Source organism: Rhinatrema bivittatum, chromosome 1, assembly GCF_901001135.1.
Source record: "Rhinatrema bivittatum chromosome 1, aRhiBiv1.1, whole genome shotgun sequence".
In the NCBI taxonomy this organism is placed as follows: Eukaryota; Metazoa; Chordata; class Amphibia; order Gymnophiona; family Rhinatrematidae; genus Rhinatrema; species Rhinatrema bivittatum.
Genome location: NC_042615.1, coordinates 328,717,670 through 328,730,090, shown reverse-complemented (window position 1 = coordinate 328,730,090; position 12,421 = coordinate 328,717,670). Strand labels below are relative to the sequence as shown.

Below are 12,421 nucleotides of genomic sequence, written 5' to 3'. Positions count from 1 at the left end.
CTGGCATCCCTCTCCGTGAATGCCTATGTGGCTACTGCCGCTTCGTGCAGTGTTTTGCTGCCTCCTCTTTATTCACGCCCTCTAGACTTGATGGATTCACAGTGTATATCCCACGCCCCTTTGAAGTCCTTCACAGTTTTAGACTTCACCACTTCCTCCGGAAGGGCATTCCAGGCATCCGCCACCCTTTCCGTGAAGAAATACTTCCTGACATTGGTTCTTAGTCTTCCTCCCTGGAGCCTCAGCTCGTGACCTCTGGTTCTGCTGATTTTTTTCTGACGGAAAAGGTTTGTCGTTGTCTTTGGATCATTAAAGTTTTTCAAGTATCTGAAAGTCTGAATCATATCACCCCTGCTCCTCCTTTCCTCCAGGGAGTACATATTTAGATTCTTCAATCTCTCCTCGTATGTCATCCGATGAAGACCCTCCACCTTCCTGGTCGCCCTTCTCTGTACCGCTTCCATCTTGTCTTTGTCTCTTTGTAGAAACGGTCTCCAGAACTGAATACAGTACTCCAGGTGAGGCCTCACCTCTCTCTATGCAGCCCAGCATTCTTCTGGCTTTTGCTATCGCCTTGTCGCATTGTTTCACAGACTTCATATCATTAGACACTATCACCCCAAGGTCTCTCTCCTGCTTCGTGCACATCAGCCTTCCCCCCCTCCCCCCCCCATCGAATACAGTTCATTCGAATTTCCACTCCCCATATGCATGACTTTGCACTTCTTGGCATTGAATCACAGCTGCCATATCTTTGACCACTCTTCCAGTTTCCTTAAATCCCGTCTCATTCTCTCCACTCCTTCCGGCGTGTCCACTCTGTTGCAGATCTTAGTGTCATCCACAAAAAGACAAACCTTACCTTCTATCCCATCCGCAATGTCGCTCACAAAGATATTGAACAGGACCGGTCCCAACACCGATCCTTGTGGTCACCACTTAAAACCACTCTCTCTTCAGAGAAAGTTCCATTTACCATCACACATTGTCTTCTGTCCGTCAATCAGTTTGCAATCCAGGTCACCACTCACTCCTAAGCTTCTCGTTTTATTCACCAGTCTCCTGTGCGGAACCGTATCAAAAGCTTTGCTGAAATCCAAGTAGATGACATCGAGGGCTCTTCCTTGATCCAATTCCTTGGTTACCCAGTCAAAAAAGTCAATCAGATTTGTCTGACAGAATCTTCCCCTGCCTCTGGTCCATCAATTCTCAGGACTGTAGATAGTTCACTATTCTCTCTTTCAACAGTGACTCCATTACTTTTCCACCACCGAAGTGAGGCTAACCGGTCTGTAGTTACCAGCCTCCTCTCTGTTCCCACTCTTGTGAAGCGGGACCACCACCGCTCTTCTCCAATCACTCGGCACCACTCCCGTTTCTAGGGATCTATTGAATAGGTCACACAGTGGACCCGCCAGCACATCTCTGAGCTCCCTCAGTATCCTTGGATGAATCCCATCAGGCCCCATGGCTTTGTCCACTTTCAGATTCTTTAGCTCTTCCCATACATTTTCTACTGTAAAAGGATTTTCATCTATTCCACTTCCCTCCAGTTTCTTGTTGTGTAGAGATGGTCCTTCTCCAGGGTCTTCTTTAGTGAACACAGAGCTGAAGTATTCATTTAATATTTCTACCATTTCTTCATCTCTCTCCACACTTTGATCATTTCCACCTTTCAATTTCACTATACCACTTTGGACTTTTCTCTTTTCGCTGATGTATCTGAAAAATGTTTTGTCACCATTTTTTATCTCCTTGGCAATCCTTTCTTCCGCTTGACTTTTTGCCAACTTGATTAATTTCTTTGTCTCCCTCAGTTGAATCAAATATTCTTCTTTGTGCTCCTCCCTTTGGGATCTTTTATATTTCTTGAATGCTGTTCTTTTAGCTTTAATTTTGTCAGCCACCTCCTTTGAGAACCAGATAGGTTTCAGTTTTCTTTTGCATCATTAACTCTCTCCACTTCCTCACCTCTGGAATCATCACCACATCTGCACTTCAGCCACAGCACATAGGGGCAGATTTTATAAAACTAGGCGCATGCGTATTTTTGTTCGCACACCAGGCGCAAACAAAAGTATGCCGTATTTCAATAGATACGCAGCAAAATTATACAGTGAGATAAATATGATTTTAAAAGGTGTGACTTTGTTATAAGTTAATAGTATTTGAATTTTAATATATTATTACATCTTGGTTGAGGGAAAGGAGGAACTGAAAGTGTTGAGAGTTGTTGAATTCTGATGTGGGAGACAGAAGGCAAAGGAAGGAATGGCAAAGAATAAGGAAGAAAATCCTAGAAGAAGGATTAAAGCAATTTATAGGGACCCATAACATATCAAGAGATTCCGCTGTTTACCTATTATATCTCTATATGTACATTTTCAAATTGTCCAGCATTTTCATAACACAAGCAACCCTAGGCCAAAATATTTATGGAACTGTATACGACAGCAAAAAACAAGACATAAATAACAAAAAGTCAATGAGCTCTGTGACAGAGCTGTAGAACCATATTGTAGGCTTGAAACTAGTAACTAGATTTTAGTAGAACGATAGGAGTTGAGTGGCACCTTATAGACTAATTTATTAAAGCATGAGCTTTTGTGGACAGAGTCCACTTTGTCATTGCCTGCCTATAAGACGAAGGCGAATCCAGAAGCTGGGCTTCAGTGATAGCAAAAAAAAAAAAAAAAGTTAAGATCAGTTGTTTTCAGCAACAGCTGATCATGGGTCCGGCAGGAACAGAGAGCGCAAAGTGGAGGCAGAGAGCAGAAGGAGGTACAAGGAACCGGGAACTGTTGCTTGCCGGGATACGTGGGGCTGCTGAAGGCCAGAGGAAAGGCGCCTACTGGCCATAGTTTGTCCATTTCTGAATTAGCTACTTTCCTATACTGTCTGCTACCTATTGTGTGTACATTGTACCCTTTCTGTCTGTACTCTTCAATATTTGTGTAAATGCCCAATCTGATTTTCCTCTGGTCTGGTTGTTTTCTGCTGCCTCTTGCTATAGCTATCAAGTTGAAGCATAATAGGAAGGATCTACTAAAAATGATCTCTTCCTTCTGAGGTTTTCTGGCCTTCAACACTTCACTTTTGAAAAAAATACTGTATAGTAATTAATCATAGAATGAATATCCAGCTCATAATTTGGTTCAAAACTGAGAATCAAAGACTGACGTTAACTATGGCTTAGAAATGGGTAAATTGGGTTAATTGGTTCTGATGTCCTCTGAGTTAAAGGGGGACAGATGTATTTGGAGGTGACTGGAAATCTAAATCAGCTCACCCTGTGATTGGTTTCTGAAGCTGATTAGAAGGCTTAAGTCAGCTACCAAAGCTTTATGTTTCACCAACTCTGAATTTAACATGAGTTTCACAAACCTTAAAAAAATTAGTAGAAATACATTTTCTAGGTGGTAGCTCCCCCTCTTTGCTTTGTCATGTAGAGTAACCCACTGAGTGCCTATGATTTGATATCTAACGGTGTAGCCGATAAATAACAGAGATAGAAGAGGGCTTTAGAAATGCTGCATTGTGTTTTGCTCAAAGTAAAGACCCAAAGTTATAGCATGCATTTTTAACTATACTAAAAATTAATTTCTCAGAAGATATTATGCCTTCTTGGGACAATAGTTTTATACAAAGCTGGTTTAACACTTTTTGTTTGGTCCTGAAACAAACTGTGCTTTATGAATTTTGCAGTTACTATAATCTTTGCTTTTAAAACCCAATCAAACATGTCTTGTTTAATCATACTGCACAGAATAACACAAATTAAAACCAAGAGCCACAGTTTCAAAAGGATCCAACTGCCCATCTACAGAATTAGGCAGCTAGACCGGCCTGGCTGAAAATTACCTCAGCTGAGTGGCTAAATCGAGCTGCCTGTTTAGATGCATTTGCCCAAAATGTGAGCAGTCCCAGAGGCATTCCATGGGTCAGTGGGAGAGTTAGCCAGTTAGCCCTGGCTGCAGCCATTCCTGTGTCCCTGGAGATGTGGAGTCAAGACTGAAACATGACCCTTCCTGCCATCCTGGCAGCCTCTTGATGGCCCACAATTAGCCCCAAAGCCCGACACTGCATTGAACCTCTCCCTGGACCCATGAACATCCCCAAAGCACCAGTGCTGCTTTGCATTCAACCCCCAATCCCACCCCGAACCCACAATCACCCCTAAAACAGCATTCAGCCCCCTCCACACCCACAATCATCTCTTCACAATCTCCAAAAACAGGATGATTGCAAAGTCAGGGGTGTTGGGGAGATACAGCATTCAACCCTCCCTATCAGGGCTTCAGGAGGGAGGTCTCTTTTTCTAAAGAGCTAGCCCCTAATTGAAGGAGTTCTGCAGCTAGATTCTCTGAAGTCACTTAGGGATCTATTCCCCAAAACCCCTATGTGCCCAGCATAGCTGGCTAGATTACAGCTATCTAAGGGGCCTATTTATTTAAACTTTTCACTCATTTTAAGGGCCTTATTTACTAAGCATTTGCACATAGACACAGAGTGAGAGACAAGCCCATGTAAATAAGGTCGTAAATTTGCTTAGGTAACTTTTCAATCACAATCTAACCAGTCTAAGTTGTGGCTGGAAATATACCTAAAACTTGGCAGGCTAACATCTAGCCATCTAAGTTGGGCACTCAGGGGCTTATGAAAATAGACCCCTGAGCTTTTAATGGGATAGTACTATATAATCTTGATATTAACAACAGAGAAAATTACTTTCAAGTGCAATTCTGAACTGTACAATGATTAATTTAAGTGCTCAAAACTACTGGACAGAGTGCTGAAGCAAATATTGTAGGTCTTTTGTAGCACACTAGAATGATTTACTGTCTGCATGGCAGGAAAGAAAGTAGGTTAAATATGTTTTCTTACTGTTCTCTTTTTCAATGTTATTTGCAGATTTTTCAAAAGGATCCTACAGGTATGCGCCAATGGTGACTTTCTTCGTATCTCATACTTATGGGATGACTACACCTGGTCCAATCAGATTTAATAACCTATACGTCAACTATGGAGCTTCATATGCCCCACAAAGTGGAAAGTTCCATGTTCCATATCTTGGTGTCTATGTTTTTAAATATACAATTGAGTCATTCAGTCCTGTTGTCTCTGGATACTTAGTGGTTGATGGAATAGACAAGCTTGCTTTCCATTCAGAAAATATTAACAGTAACATGTATAGTGACAGAGTGATTACTGGGGATGCGCTACTGGAGTTAAACTATGGCCAGAAAGTCTGGCTTAGGTTGGCTACTGGATCTATTCCTGCCAAGTTTCCACCTGTCACTACATTTGGTGGTTACTTGCTGTATCGCACATAAACAGCGAGCATAGGACCTCATTTTCTAAAGTATCGCAGGCCTGCGATACTTTAGGGAATGAGGGGTGGGGGGCTGAAACGGGGGGTGGGCCTGCACTAGCCGGCAGCGATCGCACTGTGATGGTGCGATCGCTGCTGGTTTCGCACCCAATAGCGCCACCATAGAAGGTGTTTCGTTGTCCGCGGAGTCTTCGCGGAGTCGGCCCCGGTGACGCCCCGACTCCTCCTCTTTCGGGGCCAACTCCGCCCATTTTGGTATCGTTTAGAAAATAAGGCCCATAATCTTTATAGCACAAAAGTTCAATATTATGGTTTACCTTTCCATAGAGCATTTTGGGGAATCTTCCAGGGAAGTCTGGAAAGATTTTACCTGAGGAAAGATGATCTTGTTTCTGAATCAAATGATCAAATAATGAGAATAAAATAGGAGGAGAAACAAAAAAGGAAATAGCAGGAAAGAAAATAATATACTCTTAAAAGGATCTCACCTTCTATTATGCTCATTACTGTACACTGTACAAAAATCTTGTTTCCCATTGGAAGAATTTAAGTATGCATTCATGTCAGATCAAAGGCTACAAAAATAATAATTGTGTTACCTAAATATATATCCCATGCATAATTGATACCTGGGTAATGGACACTAAAATGTCAGCATACCTTATGTAATCATGGCTGGACTTTTAAGCAGTGCAATGAAGTCCTAAGCTACCTTAATAACCTTATTTTATTATATGATATTTTTGTTTTATTTATCATTTTTTTATCATATACTGTATACCGGGGTGGCCAACTCTGGTCCTCGAGAGCCACAAACAAGCCAGGTTTTCAGGATATCCACAATGACTATGCATGAGATCGATTTGCATAGTACATGCAAATGTATCTTATGCATATTCATGTGGGTATCCTGAAAACCAAGCCTGCTTGTGGCTCTCAAGGAACCAGAGTTGGCCTTAAATTTGCATTCCACAATGCAAACGCATAATCCATATGGACATGAGTTATTCAATAAATGATTAAATTGATACAATATGGTTTCTCAGAAAGAAAAGTATATAGTTCCTCCTTAACCTATATACAAATTAATTCTAATGAGACATTCACAAAATATGTTTTATATTTATAACAAAAGAAAAGAATGAAATATTTTATAAAACTTGCAGACAAGTCGGCAATAAGCCTCACAGATTTTGCAAATATTAAAAAGCATCTCATTGAACACATCTAATTGTCCTCTAAGGTAAATAAGCATGACGATTATGCCAGAAAGGTATGAGTTGGGTCATAAAAGCATAATTGTTTAGAATGATAATGATCCTTTGTTCCTTTTCTGATCCTGTATCCATGTAAAGATTTTGACACTTTGGTTTTGACTAAGGGAATGAACTTGAAAAGGATGGATTAGTTTGATTCATATCTGGGAAACTCTTTTGTATCAGTTATCTATTAGATATTAAAAGATGAATTTTCAGCTCAGACTGAGAACTTGACCTAGTTGGCCAAATTTTTTGAGTGATCATGATTGTAGGGACAGGCAGGAAGAGGGGTAAATGACAGGACTAAATCTAGCTGGGAACAATTTGGCCACATAGATTGAGGCCTACCATCCAAGTGCTGCGGTTAGGTGACTAAACTTAGCTGTCTAATGCTGAAAATCAGCAGCAGGTGGCTAAGTCTCACCTTCCTGCCATCCCTGGGAACACCTCCAGGTCCAGCCACTTTTTGAGCATCTAAATTTAGCAATCTGGCAATAGGAAGCTAAGGCCTGGATTCACCATTCTATCGTAGAATGGTGAATCCAGCGAAAACGGGAGGTGGGGGGGGAAAGAGGGCGGGCCTGAGAAAGCCCGCAGCCATCGCACCACTGAGGTGTTATCACTGCCGGCTTTCACACCCAATAGCACCACCGTGAAAGGTGGTGCTGTTGGGCGCGCTACTGGCGACGATAACATGGTTTACCTTATCGCCGCCAGCGAAGACGCGATAAGCGTTAGAAAATGACCTGCTAAGTTCTTTGAGAAATTACCATATGCTTTCTGACCAACAACCTCCACATTTATTTTTTTATATTTTTTCTGTTTACAAAATATATTCACATGCTATTAATATATACCCTTGAATATTGGTTTGGTACATTTTTCTATGAAAGTATTGTGTTATGATTTTGTATTATTGTAATCAACATTTTACACACTCTTCAGATGATGTGAATGAAAGCCTTAGAAAGTTATGTTATGATTGTTTAGATTTCCTTAAACCGTCACAAAATCCTACTTCTGTCTCACTGTAGTATTTCCTTTTCAAAACTGTGATATTTATTCAATAAAAATCATTTTCATGGGCACAGAACAAGAAAATATCATTTCCTGTGGAATTCCTGAACTAGATACTGGGAAATATTTGACTGGTAGAAATTTTTTTCAGGCAGCAAAAATGCTGTTTGTGCCAGCTAGGGGGATATTCACTTCTGCCTCATACAGGTTTACTTCTGATCATAATTTTTTGTACTTTGCCAGATTTCACAGATATATTTGTATATGCAGTCAAAGCATGATTCTGAAAAGCATTTTATTTTATTTTTTACTTTATATTTGGGTGTTGAAAGCAAAGAATTAATTGTAATTGCATTATGTTTTCTCATTGATGAACAACAATAAACATTAAACAGAAAATATGTGTAACCTGGATATAAGTTAAGTTTATTATTTCCCATGTGGTATAAAACCAAAGAAAACATGTCAATCTGAGCAGACTGGATGGGCCAGCTGGTTTTTATTTGATTTAATTTCCTGTGTTATGATGTATGATATTTCTTTAGAATCTGTTCAGCATTCTTTTACAGTGAATTGTTAGTTTTTGATTATGATAAACTTAATCTTAATGCTCAACTGTATTAATAATATTTTGGCCCCAAGGGCTAAATTTACACAAAATAATTTTCATCAGTAGAAGTCAAATAGTGAGAAATAACTGAATATCAGGTATTGAAAAGGGGATATTCAGCAGATCATAGATTTTAAAAGAATTTTCTCATGGCACACACAGGAGGATGGGCTACCATAGATGCTCCACTAATGCTGCCATTTCCATCTTGGCTTGATTCACTCCAATATATGAGTCTTTTATTTACCTCTGGCAGCCTTTAAACCCAAATATATCTATCCTTGCCTTAGGCAATAATACCTTTCCACTGTGGGCTGCTGCTGGCATGCAGCCCTATTCAATTCAATGGGTGCTTCTTTAACATTGTTACAATTTTGATTTTGATTTTGTGCAGGGAGAAGAACATTTGTATATTTTTTTTACTGCACAGAAAAAGAAATCTCTTGATTTTTGTCACCATCTATAAGTTCATTAATTGCACTGTGTTCTCTTGTAAAACCTCATATTGTATATAGGTCTGAGAGTTTGGGACTTTTGTCATGCCATGATTTTATTACTTCATTATTTCTCTTCCATTCCTTGTCAAAGCAGAGCATCCCTCTGTTGCTGAAATATTTCAAATATTTATTGGCTGTGAAACCTACCAAGCACATTTACAGCTACAAACAAATCATCAGCAAAATGTACAAACAAGTTCAAACCATGCTTCCGAGGCTGCCTATCATTTGTACACAAGGTATAGCTCAGGACAAGAACATCTTTTCTATCTACAAACCTAGCATCCAGGAACGAACAGAATATACAGCTCTGTGAAGAGCTCATAAACTCCATGTAAGATGTATAATGTACTAAGCAGGGCACTCACTGACACTGAGGCACAAGTCACGAAGTCAACCCAATTCAGTTCAAAATACTGAACAGGTTTTCAAACCTCGGAAAGTTCATCTTGTGGGATAACCAACTAGTTTCAATGAAGCAAAACAAAATTCTGTTATTAGGGCACACATTATGAAAACAAAAAGTAGAAGAATGGAGAAAGATGGATCAGAGCTCAAGAGACAAAGTGAACAACTGAGGAAGTAATAGGCCTGTGGGCATCCTGTAACCCTTCGTTCTTGAACCTCTACTAGAATCCAAGGCTCTAAGTGATCACTGGCAGGAAGCTGAGACCTAAAGGGTTGATGAAAGACTACAAGACAATAAAAGACTGAAGATCTCCAGGTAAATACCACCAGCAATCTACCTTTCTGACCCTGAGGCATTGAGCCTCCTAGACTAAGGAGGCAATAAAAAGACTGCCCTGCCACTGATTACCTCCAATCTCATAGGAGATAGTAAGCAAGAAATCTACATTTTGTTCCATTCATTTTATGTTACCATATTTCTGGTGATTTTCACACTATTTCCCTCATGCCACTTGAATGTTGATCAGAGATATGACATGTTGCACCTACAGTAGCCTCTTGTATGTCATGATTCTAGGGAGCAATTTTGACATCCCATGTGGAGGGGGTGGGGGCTTGCAATACATCCACAGGTCTGCAAGCTCATTTTCAAACAGAAAGCCTGAATGGCATTTCCATTTGGGAATGCACCAATGGTGTGAATGGGGCTCAGACATCAGCACAGCTTTTCACCCACTTTGAAGAAGGTGCATATATGCCCATCAAAGGTGAGAACGGCCTGCAGATACTTTCCCTTCCTAACTTCGGCATATCCCTTTTCACCCGTATTGTGACAAATCTGGATACTTTTACCTGCACTGGGTGGGTGGAGGTAATTTTCAGCAGGCCTTTTTCTGTAGGAAAACAGCTGTTTATTGATAAAGCTTTGAAAATTGCCTTCATAATGACACCTGTCAAGTGTTCAGCCTGCTAGCTCTGTTGACTAGTGAAAATCTGCATATTAGTTCAATTTATTAATCCAACTGAACATCGAAATGTTAGACATTTCTCCTCTCAATATCCATGAACTATTAAAGGTAGCTGAGAAGAAAGTATGACTCTCTCGCAGAATATCTCTTGGCCTACCCTTTCTCCCTGGGGTAGACTCATAGGAAGTTCTCTCTCTAGAGACCTATGGTGATTTCATTTCCTTGCTTTCCTCCAGAGGCTGTATGAGTGGGGTATGTAAAGCTGCTGGCCCTACAAGAGCCAGCCCACTTCAAGAGGGAAGAGACATGGAGAGATGTGTTTGCAGGGGTTTTGGAAAGAAGTGACTATGATCATCAAAGTATCCCCTCCCCCCCCCCCCCCCCCCCCCCCACCAAAATAAAAAATGCTGCTGGAGGCAGCTCCCAACTAATGCCCCAGAGCCCTCAGATGCTGCTGGAGGCCACTGGCCCCCACCTCCATACTATCAATGCAGTTTGCCTACAAGCTCCAGCCTGCTCTGAGAACAGGTCGCTCCTGAAGGGACAAAGCCAAATGGTTTTACTCTTTTGGGGATTCCTTCAGGAGCCACTGAGAGGGATTGGGAGCATAATGTTTTGGGAATGGTGCTGGGTTTAGTTGTCCCCACCAGTTGTGAAGGGGAGTGAGGAAGGGATAATTTTTTTATCCACTTGTATTTTTAATGCAGTTTATATTGTATTTTCTTATGTAATACTATATAATTTTTAATGTAATGTTGGATTATGTTATGGTTATTATGAAGGGAGCTTCTCTGGTTCCTTTTTGAAGTAGCGTGGCATATAGATTATTGGGTAGACTTTCAAAGGGTTACGCGCGTAACCCCGAAAACCTGCCCCTGCACGCGCCGAGCCTATTTTGCATAGGCTCGGCAGTGCGCGCAAGCTCCGGGGCGTGCGTATGTCCCGGGGCTTTGAAAAAGGGGCGGGAAGGGGCGGGGTTGTGGGCGTGGTACCGATCCGGGGGCAGTCCGTGGCGGGCCCGAGTCCTCTGGCACAGCGGCCATGCCGGAGGCTCGCAAATCGGCAGCCGGCCGGCGTGAGCAAGATACACCTGCAAGAGGCAGGCATAAAAAAATAAAATAAGGTAGGGGGGGATTTAGGTAGGGCTGGGGGGTGGGTTAGATAGGGGAAGGGAGGGGAAGCAAAATAAAAGTTCCCTCCAAGGCCGCTCCGATTTCAGAGCGGCCTTGGAGGGAACGGGGAAAGCCATCGGGGCTCCCCTAGGGCTCGGTGCGTGCAAGATGCACAAGTGTGCACCCCCTTGCGCGCGCCGACCCAGGATTTTATAACATGCGCCGCCCCCGGACTGCCCCCGAGTAGCATGCACAAATGTACCCCGCATGCATAGGATTCAAAATCTGCCCCAGTATATGTAATGTGATAGGGACAACTAACATAAGATTAATCACTTCATTAACTACACTGATGTCTTCAGAGCCCTCAAACTCCATCAAAAACCTGTCTATAGCTAGTAGATCCGATGCATTTCTATTGTAAGTATTGGAGAACTTTTTTCCAAACTCCTATCTACTGAAATTGACTACTGCTACTAATACTACGATGTATTGGGCCAGATTTTATAACATGTGCACGGGCGTAGATTTGTTCGCGCAACCCGGCGAGAACAAATCTACGCCCGATTTTATAACATGCGCGCAATTTTATAGCATGCATTGCCCTGCCCCCGGAATGCCCATTTTTTCAAGCCCCGGGACTTACGTGCGTCCCGGGACTTGCGCGCCCCGCTGAGTCTATGCAAGATAGGCTCGGCGCACGTAGGGGGAGGCAGGGGCAGGTTTTCGGGGTTGCGCGCGTATCTTATGCAACCCTTTGAAAATCTACCCCATTATTTTTAAGGTCCTACTAAGTATACACATCACTGAACGGAGACATGAAAGAGTCAGTCCCAGTTCCATGGAATTACAATCTAATGAAGACAAACATACAAGACAAACAAGTCTGTGGGAAGTGTATTTATTGTAGAAAAGCATTACCATTTTGAAAGCAGCCTCAAAAAGTTGAGTTTTTAGACAAGACTTGAATATGTCCATAAAGGGAGCAGGACTGAATAAAAAAATCTATTCTATGCATTTGAAGCAGCAAGGTAGAAAGCACAGAGTCGGGAGATAGCAGTGAAGGAGAAGGGCACAGACAAGAGCAACTTGTCGAAGGATGGAGTTCATGAGGTAGGGTTGTGATAAGGAGATGCATAATTAATGCATTTTTATGCTAATAAGAAAAGTTTGGACTATATGCGAAAGTGGATAAACAGCAAATGTAGTGACATAATC

The 12,421-nt window shown here is 41.7% G+C and overlaps 1 protein-coding gene across 1 annotated transcript in view; it reads left to right on the top strand.

The window, feature by feature from the left end:
• MMRN1 (multimerin 1) overlaps positions 1 to 5,409 on the top strand; it is a 152,354-nt gene extending 146,945 nt beyond the window's left edge. Inside the window, exon 8 of the mRNA XM_029597725.1 lies at positions 4,912 to 5,409. Coding sequence (XP_029453585.1) covers positions 4,912 to 5,333 — 422 coding nt within the window. The 3' untranslated portion in view covers positions 5,334 to 5,409. The remainder of the gene's footprint in view (positions 1 to 4,911) is intronic.
• Positions 5,410 to 12,421: the final 7,012 nt, after the last annotated feature.